Source organism: Panthera onca, chromosome A3 (assembly GCF_046562875.1).
Source record: "Panthera onca isolate mPanOnc1 chromosome A3, mPanOnc1 haplotype 2, whole genome shotgun sequence".
Lineage (NCBI taxonomy): Eukaryota > Metazoa > Chordata > Mammalia > Carnivora > Felidae > Panthera > Panthera onca.
In genome coordinates this window covers 113,384,000-113,401,064 of record NC_138341.1, presented here as the reverse complement: position 1 = coordinate 113,401,064, position 17,065 = coordinate 113,384,000, and the positions used below count along the sequence as shown (strand labels likewise).

At 46.7% G+C, this 17,065-nt stretch overlaps 1 protein-coding gene across 10 annotated transcripts in view; it reads right to left on the bottom strand.

The window, feature by feature from the left end:
- Positions 1-13,809: 13,809 nt before the first annotated feature.
- TPX2 (TPX2 microtubule nucleation factor) overlaps positions 13,810-17,065 on the bottom strand; it is a 57,966-nt gene continuing 54,710 nt past the window's right edge. For 9 of the 10 annotated variants that reach the window (XM_060614777.2, XM_060614790.3, XM_060614768.3 and 6 more), the window contains 2 exons: positions 16,199-16,386; positions 13,810-14,636 (listed from right to left, as the gene is read on the bottom strand). In XM_060614777.2, coding sequence (XP_060470760.1) covers positions 14,526-14,636; positions 16,199-16,386 — 299 coding nt within the window. In that variant the 3' untranslated portion in view covers positions 13,810-14,525. The remainder of the gene's footprint in view (positions 14,637-16,198; positions 16,387-17,065) is intronic. The other variant, XM_060614831.3, reaches the window with a different exon arrangement.

The following is a 17,065-nucleotide window of genomic DNA, read 5'->3' as shown; positions in this document are numbered from 1 at the left end:
TCCTGGCCCACCTGTCCTCCGTTTCCCTCCTTCGAGGTCCAGGTGAAAGTCTGCCTCTTCTGGGAAGCAAAAATCCTCACGAATGCCTGTCTAGTACTCAGCAGTGTCCCACGGCCTTGTTCCCAGTGCTCTTATAAAGATTCACTCACGTGATATTCAGAACAACCCAATGAGCTAGGTACTATTCAGATGGGGAAACTGAGGCACGGAGCAGTTAAGTCGCTTATCCAAAGCCATATGGCTTGTCAGGGGCTGCATTAGGATCTGAACCCAGGAAAGGCGTTCTCTTTTTTGTTTTTTTGTTTTTTTTTTGAGGGCCTGTGGTTAGCTGTCTCCATGTTGTCTGAAAACTTCATCTTCGTGATCACTCTGTGGGGCACTGCCATCCTATTCCCTAGAATAGAAGACGGGGATCAAGAGAGTAACTTGCCCAAAGTCACTCTGCAAGGAGTAGAGCCAGAAGTGTCCTTCCTCGAAGCCCAAAGTCCTCTTTCTTCCCTAAAATTTCCCCGGTCTGTGTCTTGCCCGCCTCTCCCTGCCAGGTATCCCCTTTGTGGTCTGATGGCGTCCTGAAGGTTGAAATGCTTCCTTTTAATTTTTTTTTAATGTTTATTTATTTTTGAGAGAGAGAGAGGAAAAGGGGCAGAGAGAGAGGGAGACACAGAATCCGAAGCAGGCTCCAGGCTCCGGCTGTCAGCACAGAGCCCGACGCGGGGCCCGAACTCACGAACCGTGAGATCATGACCCGGGCTGAAGTCAGACGCTTCACCGACTGAGCCACCCAGGCGCCCCTGAAATGCTTCCTCTCCATGTCTGTTATTGGGAGCCCCTGGCACCCTACTTGGTGGTTCCCACAGCATGTTCTGGTTTAGCTTGAAACGCTGGACGCTCCTGCTTTGGCCTCCTTCAGCTCCAGGCTGATCCCACCATTGACAGTCTCTGGGAGCCCCCCGAGGGCAGGGGCTTTATGGTGCTCATGTGTGTCCCCAGCACAAAGTGTACTTGCCAAGTCAGTGTTTGGTGAGTAAGTGACTGACTAGCAGGGCTCTGGACGGGGTCTGTGGGATCTCTCTAGTATGATGGCCCTTGCTGACATTCCCGTGTTACTAACTGGTTGTCGGTACTGATCAGTTACTGAGTCGGTGCACACTAAGTGCCAGGCCTGACTCTGCCAAGGGCTTTACCCAGCTCACTGGATCCTCACAAAGGACTCCAGGGCCAAGGATCAGGCCATTTTAAAGGTGCGAAAGCTGGGGGCGCCTGGGTGACTCCGTAGGTTAAGCGTCTGACTCTTGGTTTCCGCTCAGGTCACGATCTCACGGTTCGTGGTTTTGAGCCCTGTGCTGACAGCGCGGAGAACCTGCTTGGGATTCTCTGTCTCCCTCTCTCTCTCTCTGCCCCTCCCCCACCCACGCTGGCTCTCTCGAAATAAATAAACGTAAAAAAAAAAAAAAAAAAAAAAAAAAAAGGTGCGGAAGCTGATGCCGAGAGAAGGCAAGAGACTCTTCCCAAAAGTCACACAGCCATTGAGTAGCTGCAAACTGTTCAGATTTGAATCCAGCACCACCTCCTGTCGAGACCAAAATCCGAGCTGGGACAACATAAGCGGCTTTATTTGCTACATTTGTTACTGTTATGCTTCCCAAATAACTGGCCTCTCTTAAACTCTTGGTAAGCGGGTGAGGCCCCCGGGGTAAGCAACTTTGTGACAACACATCTCCAGGACAATGGTTAGGAGCTCTGAGATCAGCCACTTAGGCGTGGACAAATGCAGTCGCGTTTGAGCACCTCCCTCATAGGGAGAGGTATATACAGCCTGTAGAACATGGGGAGGAGACATTCTAAGTGCTGTATAAATGTCAGTTCTTCTATCCCCATTTCTCAGATGTGACAGGAAAACTGAGTCACGGGGCAGATTCACAGAGTTGGGTTTGATCCATCTAAGCCAAGGCTCAGCGCATCACCCCTCTGCCCCATTGCCTCTCCCAGGGTGGCCGGGAGCTTTAGGGAGCACACGGTATGTAGAGCGCTTGGCACAGTGCTGGCAGCGTGATAATGTTGTGGACGCCCAGGTAGAGGGCTCAGCTGTCCCTGCGGCTCCTCCACAGGCTCCTCCACAGTCCTTCCCCCGCTGGGATGAGAGGCTGGCCTGGTTCCGGGTCCGCGGGATTGCCTGCAGCTCGCCCAGGGTTAAGCTCAGCTCCGCCAGCTGTGCCCTGGGAGTCCCCGGGCTTCTTCTCATTTGCTCTCTTGCAGGCACAGGGGAGGGGTGCGGGGAAACCTCCCAGCCCAGCGGGGGGCTGCCAGAGACCCTGCCCACCCTTAAGAAGGGGCTTTCCCGGCCTGCACCAGCTGGGCCGCCGCCCTCTCTGCCTCTACAGGGGCAGGGCAGGAAGTGGGGCAATGCCAGGACCAATTAAACCCGCCAGGGGAATTAAGGTCAGCAGGATGCAATTATGCCTGTTGGATTTAACAAGGCCAGAAGGAAGGTTTCTCCAGCCAGAGTTCACGGCTCCTTAGGCCTCTTGCCCTGGATGGCTCTGCATTCCAGAAGCCTGGGCTCCCAGGCTCACCCATCCCTGGGAGAATTGCTTGGGAGTCGAGGGGTTAACTTCACCCGGGCACTGCTCCCCTGGCTCCTGGAAGGAAATTGACCCAGCCAAGAGGCTTTAAAAGGCCCTGCTCAGAGAAGACGTTTCCCAGCCTGACCCTCTCCCTGCCTGGCTGTGATGGAAAATCCAGGGAGTTGAGTAACCTTTCTGACTCCAAAGAGAACGGCCAATTCCCCTCCAACTTTCCTGTGGTCCTGACATGGGAGCCTCTCAGGGCGGTTTTCTCCTGCCCTCTCCCACCTCGGGCCCCGAAGCCTGGCACTCTGGGAGAGGCCTGGGTGAGGCTGTCCTTACAGCAGACTCTGTTCTTCCTTCTGAGGCTGATAAGCAGCATCTATGGACACTCCGTGTGGCAGACTGAACAGAGATCCCTCTGGAAGCTCCAATGGCACACTGATCCATCTCAAAAACGTAGTTTCATTGCTAAGATTACATACTGAATGCTCAAGACTAAAGTGGCCACTTTGGGAACACAGATGTTTGAAGAATAGCTATAGAATCACCACATAGCACATTTTTAGTGAAAACTGATTGCAAAGTCATTCATGAAGTAGGATCCTTTTTTGTTGTTAAAAACATTTATTAAGAAAATGGCAGGAGCGCCTGGGTGGCTCAGTCGGTTGAGTGTCCGACTTCGGCTCAGGTCATGATCTCATGGTCTGTGGGTTCGAGCCCCGCGTCGGGCTCTGTGCTGACGGCTCGGAGCCTGGAGCCTGCTTCGGATTCTGTGTCTCCCTTTCTCTCTGCCCCTCCCCTGCTCGTGCTCTGTCTCTCTCTCTCTCTGAAAAAATAAATAAAACATTAAAAAAATTAAAAAAAAATGGCAAAATATCTAGAGGGATGTAAGTATACATATTTAATAGGTATGGGAGTAGAGATGGTTTTCATTCTTGGGATTTTCCAAGTTTTTTTCGAAGTGACCATTGGTGACTCTAAACAGCTTAATAAATAATTTGAAACATAGCAATATGGACACAGGTTTCTACAATTTAAGACAGAAAGTGGTATGAGCTGTATATGAGATAAAAAGACAACACAGATTGGGACTGATGGTCAGGGAAGACTTCTCAGTTGAAGGCCTGGCTCCAACGGGCTTTCAGTACCCAGGCTCCAGAGTTGGTTTCAGATGAAGCCACCTTAGCAGGGAGCGCGGGACTCTGTCTCTATAGCCAGCATGCGCATCCGAGTCCGAGAACCCCCAAGTCAGAGGACCCGCTTTGAGGCGCTCCTGAGAGAACACCACTGGTGTAGCTGATGAGCTCTCAGAGGCCTCTAGAGCCTGGGCCATGCTTCTCAGCGCTGATGCAAGTGGGGTGTCTGGAGAGCTTTTACAACTCCCGAAGCCTGAGCCCCTCCTGAGTTCAGGTCAATTAAATCATAATATCGGGGAGGTGCAGCCCAGAATGTTGGTGTTTTTTTAAATCTCCCCAGAATATTCTGATGTGCAGTCAGGGTTAAGAACCACTGCTTTGAGGCTCTCCCAGGACAAGAACTTCACCTCGTTTCCTTGAAATGCCCTTACAAGTTAGGGTACAGGGGCACCTGGGTGGCTCAGTTGGTTGAGCATCCGACTCTTGATTTCAGCTCAGGTCATGATCTCACGGTCATGAGATCGAGCCCCGTGTTGGGGTCCTCCGTGCCAGGCGTGGAGCCTGCTTGGGAATCCCTCTCGCTCTCCCTTTGTCTCTGCCCCTCCCCTACTCTTGTGCACTTACTTTCTCTCAAAATAAATAAACTTAAAAGACACACAGCTTCGGATACGATGGCGCACAAGGCAGGCGTTCCCTTCTGACTTGTTGTATGCACGGTGCCCCCTGTCCCCAGTAACTGGGGCTCTGGGGGTCTGGATCCAGATCCAGCTCAGGACAGGGATCAGGTCAGTCAACTTTGTATCCCAAGGATCTGGTACAAAAAGTGGTGCCATTGTTAACAGTAATAGCCACGAATATTTATTGTGTATTTACCATGTGCCGTATTAATTCCTTTGATCTTCATAGCAACTTTATGAAGTAGATACTGCTATGACTCCCATTTCCAAGAGGAAACTTGAGGCACAGAAGAGTCATTTGCCCAAGGTATCGGAGACAGTGTTCCAGTGGTGCTGAAATTTAAACCCAAGCCATACGGCTCCAGGGCCCCCATGCTTAATTCCTACTCGTATCACTAAATGCCCGCAGAACAAAGAATTTGTGAGCAAGTGAAGAATGCTTGGACTATGTCATCAGGTTGGTAGCCCAGGGCCTGACATTCGGTAGGTGCTCAGTAAGTGTTGAAGAGTAAATGTTCCCACTTTGGCGGGGCCCCGGGACAATGGGAAACCTTCACTTTCTCGCTCTCCCCCATCTCAGCCCAACTCTGCAGCAATAAACAGCAAAGCCAAAAATAGCCATGTAATGACGTCAGAGGAACAAGGTCATCTGAAAATTACCCAGGGCCACTGGACACCTCCCTATAGGATCAAGTAGCAGGAGGGTACCCCAGGCTGGTGCAGCTGTTCCAAGAACAGGAAACGTCCCAGGAGCAGAGTTGGAAGCACCACTTCAGGAAGGCAGGGCCAGTGGGGGTGGGGGACAATTGCAGACACATAAAAGAGTAGAAGCGAGACCCAAGTACGGAGTACAGACCTGGGAGTTGAAAGTAATTCAACTTTGCACAGGAAGTCGCTCCCACCACACGATCCCAGGAAATGGCTCAAAAAGCGGGGAATGCATGTTCTGTCCCGTTGCACAGGATGGCTTCCCGGCCTACCATTGTGCTATTTATAAAACTCGAGGTCCATTTGCTAAACTGGGTTCCCATAAGATCCAGGGGGTGCTTGGCAAGCTCTGAGCGACCGCTGTGAGAAGAGGGCCCTGCCTGGGATGGTGAGGGGGCATCCAGACGAAGGATGGGGAGTGGGCCGGGGCAAAGCACCTCCCGGCAGCGGTCACTTGGCAGTTTGACCACCCTGGCCACCATTCTGTCCTGCTAAGGCTTGTGACTTAATTGACTGGCAGCTGCCACCTCCCTGACGGGAACCCAAGCACGGTCTGAGAAGATGCCTGCTGGGTGAAAGGGAGGAGGGGGCGCCTGCCTCCGGCCTCTGGGATGCTTAGCTGGAGGTTCCTGCGGCAAGTGCGAGAGCTGAGTGAGGGCTCCAGCCCGAGCTGCAGCCTTCATAAGACACTTGCTCCCAGGTCCTAAGTGAAGTTGCTGGCCCTGGAGGTTGACAGACACAACCTCTTCTTCACCCAGGGGAGTCTGGTCAAGTGTCACCCGATTCCAAAAAGAGCCAGGAGCTCCTGAGAATGTCCATCCTCTGCAGCTGGCTCTACTCAAGGGATGCAACCGGGGTGGTGCAGAGAGCACCCGGGGGCAGACAGACCCGGATCCACACTGCCACCTACTAGCAGTGTGACTTTGGGGACACTCCAACTTAAACTTGGAGCCTCAGTTTCCTCATCTGTCAAATGACTTGTTGGAAGGCCCTATGGACAAGCCTTCTGCTCTCCTTTATTCTGGTAATGGAGCCTTGGCTAAGGAGATAAATACCTACTCAACAAACTCAGCAGCTCTCCTATGTCGCACGAATGGATTTCACAAACGTGTCTCCCCAAGGAGCTCCAGAGGGGAAGAGTGTTCTTGCCTTCCAGATTCCCTCTTGTTTGGCCTCAGCACTGAGGGTCACGGGGGAGAATGGCTGCTGGCTCCTTGGCCCATAGGGACCTTTGAGTTGGGAAACCTGTTGTCTATCAGGACCTACAGGTCTCTCTCCCGGCACTTGTCCTCCCGCCTGGGAGTGCCTCAGTCCCCCGGAGGGGCCCCACATCCAGAGTCTGACTCAGGACGCCTGCAGAACGGCTAGAGAATTCACACGTCTAGTCCTGATGAGGCTGGTCTGCCGGTCCGCAGACCACACCCTGAGGACCACTATCCCGGGGAAAAGTCCCCCAGCCCAAGTTGCTGAGCTTCCGGCCTAATTCCTACCCATTTTCATGAGGCCTCCGAGTAATAGAAGTGTTCTGTGTGTGTGTGTGTGAGGAAAACGCAGAAACACTCAGACCCAGTTGTCAGTACAGCGAATGTCGCAAGGGAGGGAGCTGCACAAAAGGCAAAGCTGTTTAGTGAAGGGCAGTGGGTACCGGCAGCCCCTTCTGACGCTCGTGCCAGGTTTTCTATCGCTGCAGTAACAAATCACCACGAGAAAAAAGGCTAATGAGCAAATGAGAATCAGTGAGCCTACAGTGCAGACATCAACCTCCAGCCAGTAAGGGTGATTTCTGCAGGCTCAACTCAAACCCCTCTCCTTTCTTGCCTGCACAAACTCCCATGGAGTCTCTCTCTGAGAGGTCTCCCTGCTCCCTTTGCTGGTTGTTAACCAGCAGCTGCTAGCCCTGTCCTGTTAGGTTGTTAGCTTTGGGTAAACAGCAGGGGCTTCTGGCAACCCCTGGTGACACATACCCACTGATAATTAATACTGAGCATATGACTCCTGCATGGTCACACTGAGTCACATTGGCCAACAGGGATGAATAAGTGCCCAATGTGACAGTCACCATTGCTGCTCAGAGTGCCTTTGGGTCACGTTAAAACTGGGAGCAAACTGTCATCTGAAAAGCTGGAGGAAAGTCCTTTCTAGAAACATCATTCTAACTTCTATGATGAGGAGATTGAGCCTGGAGAATTCAAATGACATGCTCAAGGTCAGAAAGCCAGAAGCCACTCTCCCAATTCCTAATCTAGGACTTTTTCCACTAAATAATTTTGTGTTCTTCCTGAAGCCTGTGACAATTATCCCAAAACAATCCAAATCCCCTTGACCACGAACACTGTAAAAACTGAATTATGGTGGAGAGAAACAGAAGAGCAGCAAGGCAAGATCATTGGTTTCACTGTGATGTCCTTAAACTGCCTCAATAGAAAAACCACTACTGGATATCCTCACATCTTGGAAAAGCCAAGGATGGGAGGGACTTCCTCGCAGTAGTCTGTAAGAATTCAGTGAACATTCTGTGCAGTCTTTAACCAGTTCCAAGGTCAAGAGAAACATCAGAAAATATGTGTGTGTGTCAGAGGACATTATTCAGGGATTAGTCCCCTGGAGTGATCTGGGCTAGATTTCCGCTTCCAGAACAACCCTTGGAAAGTCCTCAACAAGATAGCACACAGGTCTCCAACATACTTCATTGAAGTTCAAATGGCAATCCAGGGGCAGGAGAGCTCACTAGAGGTGCCCTTTTGCAGTGGTTGAGCAGGTGGCTATAGAAAAATATGAATATGAAAGTAGGTCTGGTGTGGTTAAAACAGACAGCCTGTTAAAAATTCTGAAAATACTCGAGCTGAAAGAGCCTTACTGATCTTTCCAGTTCAATCTCCGCCTTTGACAGATGTGGAAACTGAAGTCCAGAAAAGGAGAGTGACTTATTACAAATCACCCAGCATGTCAACAACAGAAGTGAGATTATATTCCCTGCTCTTACTCTTCCCAAAAGACACATCACAGCTTTGTCTTTCAGAGTCACGAAAGACAAAGGGTATTCTTCTTTTGAATCTGATCTCACAGGCTTGGAGATACCAATTAACTTTGTAAGTCTGTCTGCAAATGTAGAGTTTTAAGACTTTAAAATAGCATAATGAGAGTTGTCTCCAGAAAGGCTTTGCCAAAGGCCAGTAAACTTTTTCTCTGGGCATGAGTGCCAATAACATTGACATCACCTCAGCCAAAAAAAGCTTTCCATTTTGCAAATGTGTATGCCAGAATAATGCCATTAAGTATGCTTTGGAGAGGGGTTTGTTATTTCCTTTTAATATTTTATTTTTATTTTTTTTTTTTAATTTTTTTTTAACATTTATTTATTTTTGAGACAGAGAGAGAAAGAGAGCATGAACAGGGGAGGGTTAGAGGAAGAGGGAGGCACAGAATCTGAAACAGGCTCCAGGCTCTGAGCTGTCAGCACAGAGCCCGACGCGGGGCTCGAACTCACGGATTGCGAGATCATGACCTGAGCCGAAGTCGGACGCTCAACCGACTGAGCCACCCAGGCGCCCCTCCTTTTAATATTTTAATTACACAGCTTGAAAATGGTTTGAAACAGCCATTTCAAGTTTAGAGCCAGACATGATACATTGGAAGCACAAACAAATCTGTCCTATAAATAGACTCTAGGAAAATCCTTTGCAAAACAAGCATTTTCAACGGGGGAGAAGCAAACTCAAAACAATGTAACAATAAGTGACTGTTAAAATTGGCATTTACAAAGTATGCAGTAATACGGAAATATATTTGAGTTACTACTATGCTAAGTGAAAAACAGAATGAATATATATATGTATATATCCTTCAATGTAGAGAAACAGACTAAAGTTTTATATAAGAAAAAAAAAAAACATTATACAAAGAAGCACCAGTGCTCAAGGTGGGTCATAGATTTTTTTTCTTTTCTCCTATTACCAGGTATTTTCTGAATGGTATATAATTAATAATAAACCCCACCTTAAAAACTGAAAAAATAGGGGCGCCTGGGTGGCTCAGTCGGTTAAGCGGCCGACTTTGGCTCAGGTCATGATCTCACGGTCCGCGAGTTCGAGCCCCGCGTCGGGATCTGTGCTGACAGCTCAGAGCCTGGAGCCCGTTTCGGATTCTGTGTCTCCCTCTCTCTCTGCCCCTCCCCTGTTCATGCTCTGTCTCTCTCTGTCTCAAAAATAAATAAATATTTAAAAAAAAAACTGAAAAAATAATTATAAAACCCACTCAAGATTTTCTGCATAGAGCAAATTCAGTCACTTTGGAGTCACTTAGCAGGTTATCTCTAGGACACTGACTGGTGTGTGTATGTGTGCTCCGAGGGGGAGCATGTCGGTGTCAGGCTAGAGACTTTTCAACTCTTACCACGAAGCAAGCTTGAACAATGCTGCCCCAAACTGCTTTCATGTTACAAGTTATGACCACTGACTCTATTTTGCACCTTGACCCACTTGAAAACTAGATCTCCCACCCCTGCTCCTGAAAGAAAACCTGGTAATAGCTTTGGTGCCAAAACAGACCAAGCAACGGCACTTGGCCACAAATCTTAGCACACTCACATACTCGCCTGGGATGTTCTGGGATACCAGTCCCGTAACTGCATGGGTCTCAGCACAGCAGACAGGCCAGGTTTTTATTCCTTTCTGGCTAATAAAGTTTTAAGGGAAAGGGAGAGGGTAATGGATGCCTTCAGGTCAAGGTTAGGCTGGTGAAATATTCCTGATAAAACCCAGTGTTTTCTAAGGCTTTTTCCCTACCCCTCCAACTATGGTTTCTCTGGGTGAAAAGTCAGCATCTGCCAAAACCCTTTCAGGAAGCTGATACCCTCAGCACATAAGAGCCCTGCTTTGACCTGAGCCCCGTGTCTTACTCTCTTGCAAGAAAGAAAATGACAAATACCATGAAACATTTTCAATGTCAGTAACCTTCTCTACAGCACTAGAAAATAGAGTGGGTATGCAAGAAGACTAAGGAAACAGGGGAAAAGTATGTTTTGTCCCCAGGCTTCTTTCTGGTAGCAACCACACTGGCTTCAGCTGGATAACAAATTGTCCTGGAATTCTTGGCGTTGGTGCAAACATGTCAGCTCCCTGGTTACGCCTTCGTCACCACTCAAAGTACCACACGCTTTAACCTTCCTGCTCTTTCCATAGGCCTGGGTTTGTCCCGTATCCAGGAAACTTTATATGTTGTCTAAACTGAGCATCCCAGCAGGCTGCAAGGCAGATGGCAGCTCAGGACTCAGAATGTTGACTGATTCCTACCTGGATCCACACCACCGCGCTGTAACTCAGCCTCTGCCTGTGCAGAAATAGGAGCCCAGCCACGTGGCTAACAGCTTTTTTAACTGCTACTCTCAGCAATGAGGAACCTCCTCAGCAGACAAACCTCAGAAGGAAACTGAAAAGGAAGCAGTGTCAAGATTTATCAAAGGGGATACACAGGCTTAACCAGATACTCAAGCCAAGAAGCACCCCCAGGCTCAGCTAAGCCAGAAGGAAGTAAAAGACCAGGTGTTGCTGACCTCTCTTTGGGTCCTTGGGACCTCAGGTCACTAGCCTAGGATATCATGCAGAGGACCTAGACCCCACTACAGGTCAAACTCCATGTCATTAGATTCTCCTAAGAGGCTTCATACTCCAGTCTGAGAGGAAGCCAGGCAGACATGCCCACGTTAGCACCTGAAACACATCATTCAATCCAGAACACAAATGAAGAGAGCAAGGTACAGAGTGTAGAAAAGCAGGACGCTATTTGCATAAAAATAAAAGGAGAGAGGGGATAGAAACATGCATATGGTGATGCGATCTCTGCAAAGGAGCACACCTGGCAGCACGATCTCTGAGGGAACCGAGCAGCTGGGAGAAAAGCGGAGAACTTTACCTTTGTAGCTTTTGAATTTTGCACCATGTGAACGTATAATGTTTCAAAGGACAAATTAAAAGTAAAAACAAATGCAGAATGCTATAATCTTCTTGTTACAAAAAAAGAAAAATGCTCTAGAAATCTGTGTGTGCACATAAAAACATTCTAGAAGAATATGCAACTGTTGTCAATGAGGTACTCCTGGAACATGAGAGTAGGGAAATAAGGAGACTTGCATGGTTTATTTTATATGGTTTGTATTTTAATTGTTTCCAAAAGACATTCGACTTTGGCAATTTTTACTTAAAAAAGAGAAAGAAAAAAAGAAACATGTTTAAGAACTGCAATCTCACCTCAAAAAGCAGTGTCTAAACTCCCCCTTTTTGTGTCTGGCGTTACCGAGTCACATCTTATCTTGTGTTACGATGCCTTGTGCATGGGTCTCATCTCCTTTAAACTCTGGGGCAGCTGCAACCTCAGCCAGTCTACCACTCAAGCTCCACTTTCCAGGGATAAAGAACCGGTAAGGAATAAAACAGCAGTCAAGATGGCAACACAACAATCACACAAGGACAAAGCGACCAACCAAAGTAAGAGTGAACCGTAATCTTACAAGTATGTTAATGATCCCAGGACTATTAGCAATGGGAAACTATGACCAAGTCAAAATAACATTGAAAACAGAGTCCTTCCCAGAAATTGTGGGAATTCTAACAATCTGCCTGTGTGCATGAGCTAGGAGATTTGCAAAGCTGCCAAGCAAAGTGTGACAGCCAGATTTCTCAGTAAAACTCAGTAAATTCCTATCAGAGGACAGGTTCTTTGTTTAGGAAAATCTCAGAATGACCTCTGAATGTTGAAAGAGAAGCTCCCTCTAGAATATGGCCTGAAGGGATAAAGAACTAGACTTTCTCTGTAAGACAGAAGTGGAGATTTTGAGCTTTGGAGGAAATGGGAAGCTGTATTAAAAATGAAGGTCACGTGAGGTGGTCCAGAGAGAATTCAACACTAGGCGGACCGTCCTGAGAAGTAGACAGCCACTGGGAAGCTGGGGAATTCTGGGAAGCAGGAGGCAATGGATGTCTGTGTCTCAATTTTAAGCTATTTGCTCTAAAGTACTATAATCCCACTCTGTTACCTCTACAGACTGTCACACATTACTACCCCGAAAAGGGCGTGTCTGGGTGGGATCATCCAGACTGGAGCGTATGGGGTAGAAGGCTCCCCTAAAGGTCCATAACTGTCACTAACCCTCTTTCCAGACCCTCAGCTTGAGGGCTGGATTTATTCTCGTACCTGAAAAAAAACAAAAAAAATGGGCAAAATATATTAAAAAACTGATACCAGACGGAAATATATGAATGATTGTGAACGGTCAAAAAACTACTGATACGTGAGAGGGGGGGAAAGCTACAGAGGACAGACAGACACAGAGGGGACCAAGAGATGAACAGAAGGAGAAATATCGTAACAAGAGGGGACCAGAAAAAATGAAAGCCCTCCAGGGATCCACAAGAGATATGAGGACCGCGGTAGAACTGGATTTCTCACAGGACAAAGGATGGAGAACTTGGTCTCTGGGGCCCTCCTTAATGACCCTCTTTCTCTCATTCCACGTCCAATCTGTCAGCAGATTGCCAGTTACAACTTCCAAGATACACTCAGAACCCAACCATTTCTCACCACCTCCACTGCTACCACCTAGCCCAACCTCCTATTAGCTCTCACCGTCTTGTTTCCACCCTCACATGCCCCCCATCCGACCCCAGTCTACTTTCCACACAGCAGAGAAACATTTACCATGTGACAGAAGAGAAGACAGCAACTTGCTTATGGTCTGTCTGCCTTCCTAAGAGGTAAGCTCCATGAAGGCAAGTTCTTCTATTTCTGTTCCATGCTGTATTCCCAGAGACTAAGTAGTCCCAAGGTATGTATAGTTAGCACCAAATAAATATTTATTAAATGAATTACAGAAGTCATTATGGACCTGCATACTAGACTTCTGGGAAATGAGTAGAGGAACTGTATTTTGCATCAGTTTGTGGGTCTTCAGGAGGCTTAGGGATCTGCAGATCACGTCTTGGCTTTGTCATCAATTCATCCATCACTGAATCTACAATGACCTGTTCATGATGCTCACTGAATGAAGAAACAAAAGGAATATAAAATAGGTTTACGGTCTTCCTGGTGCCTAGGACTGGCCTGGGGCAGAATATGGATGCTTTTATATTCCTTAGCACAGGAGTAGATAACTAGTAGAATTCATAAACAGTATCAAGTCTAAAAGAAAATACACTACCTAACAAGGACCTAGTGAATTCTGTGCCAGCTACAAAAAATACAGAGATGACGAAGGTAATTTTTGTCTTTGAGGACTAAGAAAATTTTAGGTATCTGGGTCTCTACTAGTTTGTGAACAAGTACAAGAAACTGTTCTACTAGAGAAATACACAAGAAGCATTTGGGTGGAAGGAAGTGATCATCCTTACCTGAGGAGGTCAGGTGGTCAAGGAAGGATTTATGAAGATTTTACTTGAGTCTTATAAGGAAGTTTACCAGACAAGAAAAGGCACACTTAGGGAAGAAGGCACAGGACTGTCTGAAGGCATAATAACAAACATGAGTGCCTTCCAGAGTGGTTCCTGGGAGGCAGTTAACAAAATATGGAAGGACAGAAAAAAGTTACAAAGCCTTTTCCTCTAAGAACAGAGCCTGTGCTTTTCAATGTTCCAAAGTTCCTGGACCTCCTTCCTCTCAAAGTACTCATTTCCCCAGTAAGGTGTGACCTCCAAAGGGGCTTGACAGAATTAAAAACATCCAGTGACAAAATCAGGGAAGGGAAGACAAACATATTTATTCTACTCCAGTTTATTGGAGGACTTCAAACGTGTCCTGCACAGCATTCCCTGTTATTATCAGCACTGATGAGGGAAGAACGTGCCTTAACAGCAGTCCTGTCCCAAAGCTTGCCGATGGCTGCCACGAGGTTCCCTGTCAGTCCATGCAGTCTTCTTCATGGTTGTGTTATTGAGGCTTCTACCCTCGTAGTGACGGGTTCTGTAACACTAGATTCATTTTGTGCAGAGAAGAGGAAAGAACCTGATATACTCATTGTTCCTCAGGTAAGCCATGACTTAAATCCTACCTTAATATTTAACTATCTTTATTTTCTGATTAAAATAGAAAAAAGGGGGAGGGGGGCAAAGAAGCAATAGAAATTATACTGTGCTGATACAGAGACTTTAAAGTCTAGTCAGAGTTAAGACTCCTATCAAAGGTCTACTGATGGTTCACAGGAAATAACTACATGGGGTCAGAGCATGACATACATGAGTTGAGTCTCATTATTAGCTTCAATAATGTAGGAAAACAATTCTCAACAAAACTGGAGTCCACACTTGTCAGGTATGCTCTGTTTGGTATGGGCAGGTAAAAGTCTGGAGAAATAGATTCTCTTCATGCCCTGTGGCAAGGAAAGAAGGCTCCTGGTTTGATGAGAAGAGCAGCTTCTGTTCCCAGGTGGTGTCTGCAGCTCACAGCTGAAGTTAGCAGTGGAATCGAGTGGAGAACTTGGGAGAAACGGGCACAGTCAGAGGCTGGTCACTTGACTTTACTTCCACACCCTGGTACTTGCGTATTGGATTTGCCTTGTGCACCTGCAGAGTGAGGAAAGATAAAGTTACCAGTGATAAGGATGTTACAGAACTATGCTTATAGTTGTTTTTATTTTTCCTTCTTGAGAAAATGCTTGTATAATCTTACAGATGCAAGTCAAAGAGGGGAAAAAAGAAGGCAACACAGCATAATGGAAAAGCACATGTGCTTTGGAGCCCAAGCAAGTTTTGTTCAGGTCCTGCTGGGTCTCTCAGCTTGCACTAAAGAACATCAAGTCTATCTCCAGCTTGGTTGTCTATTACTCAGGTGTTAACAGGGCTGCACACAATTGCAGCAGAGAAGAGATACCTGTTAAGAACCTGCCAGGGTACAATCTTAAGCTTACTCAGTCTTAATATTCACCAAAACCATGGACAAAAAACAAACAAACCAATAACCAGGAAGGGTTGCTGGGAGAAGGCCATCTTCCCTCCTGGATAGTCTAAAATCAATCCTGAATTAAGTCAGGTTAGTCGAGAGAACATTGACTGAACTGTGCTTCAGGATGCTGACATCAGCCTATACTGAGAATCGCTGTAACACCTCTATGATAGGCACAAACACAAGAGGCAGTACCAAGTGTTGAGAAAAAAACCAAAGAACTGGAAAAAAAGGCTGGTTTTGTGTGTATTTCTAGAGCAGGGACTGTATGGTTTTTCATCCAATCAGCAAATGGCAGCTTAAATTTTGCCAAAGAGCTAGTCCCTTTAATAACTTGTCCCTAGAGACTTCCTGAAGCCAAAGTCCTCTCTGCCAACAGCTGTATCAGCAGCTGGCCTAGCATTTTTAGGCAAAACCTCAACAACTTATATATTTCTATATTCTTCCTTTTATTAATCATATGAATTTCCATCTGAAACTCTTCTTCCTCATTAATGCAGTGAATGCCGCTTGCTGCCCCTCCTAGTGAAAAAGTCCTGTGAATTAAGCTTTCTTTCTGAATAACTTAATATTTAAATCATTATGTTAGTGTTAGCATGGAGGGTCACATGGACCAACATGTGCTATGAGCCCAAGGAATTTGAGTCCAGTATTAAGAGGAAAATGAAAATACAGTTGCCACATTATTCCCGTCCTTCCCTACCTATGTATTCTTGTCTAATTATAAAACCACATTGATTTTCTTAAGTCTAAAGGGAATAATAAAAATAAATAAATAAACAGTCCTAGAAATGCATCATTGTGCATGTTACACTACATGATATCCTCCTTATGAAGACCCCTGGAGGAAATTGTCTGAATTCAGTATCAAGAATAAATGTATTTTTTTAACAACTAGCACATTATATCTCATGAACAGTGAGTTTTGTAACCAACAAGTTGGTTCCTAAAAAGGGCCAAAATTATGGCTCAAACTTCGATACATGGATCACAATGTGCACACCTTTAGCACTGTTCACATCACAACTTAGTCACCCTTCTTGGTTTGTGTGATTTCCTGCTTTCACTCTTCTTTTATGTGTCCTTGTAGGCCACCCTAGATTCTTCCTGGAACAAGGCAAGGTACAGATAACACAAAACAGAGACAACTGTGGGTTAGTGAGTGCTCGTGCTGCTCAATTACCAGTTCTTTCCGTAGCCTGGACAGCTCCTCCCTCTGCTGCTCTTCCTCCTGGTGCCTGGCCTCCTCCAACTGCTGGACTTTCTGAGCTTCTACCTCAGCCATTCTCTTCTCCAGCTCCTGCCGCTCCTTGGCTCTCTTCTCGGTGGCCAGCTGAAAAGGTTCCTGAACTAGAGAACCAGAAAGGCCCTCTGAGTACAGAAACAGAGAGAATATTGGTGCACAAGCAGAACCTGCATAAACTTAGCCTGCAAGGACGCAGCAAGTGGTACTGACATGCAAGGCAACAGAAAGGCTAAGCTCAAGGGAAGCCCTGTTAGCAGGAAGGTGGAGTAAACCACATATAAAAAGTCCTAGAATCTGGAAAAAAGTTCTAACAGTTGGAAAACCTCTTGGAAACCACCTATTAGGAGAAAAGCAAGACTTATACAGATGAAACAGCTTGCTCAAAACTATATAGTGATTCTGAGACAGATGTAGGAGGAGAATCCAATTTTCTGACACTCTACCCAGTGCAAAGGAATTAAATGTTTTATATCTAAGGCTTGCTTCATGGTGAACTCCAGAAAGAAATCCTGGACCTTCTTCCCTCACTTAGGACTCTTTGGATGAGTAAAGCCTATTGTAAAACAGTAGAGCTGCTGTTGAAAATGCCAGCTGCCTCTTCCCAGGCTCTTGTTCTATGAATTTGACCCCAACACATTCTGCAAACTCAACACAGCTGATGTGTTCAACAAAGACAAAAAAACTACTCTAAAAGGAGAACAACTAGATCCTCTACTAGGCAAAGGCTTCTGGTTGACACAGCTGATACTGACATAACTGAATCCCAACATCCTCCCTGGGAAGTCTGACAATTCTACCCCGATC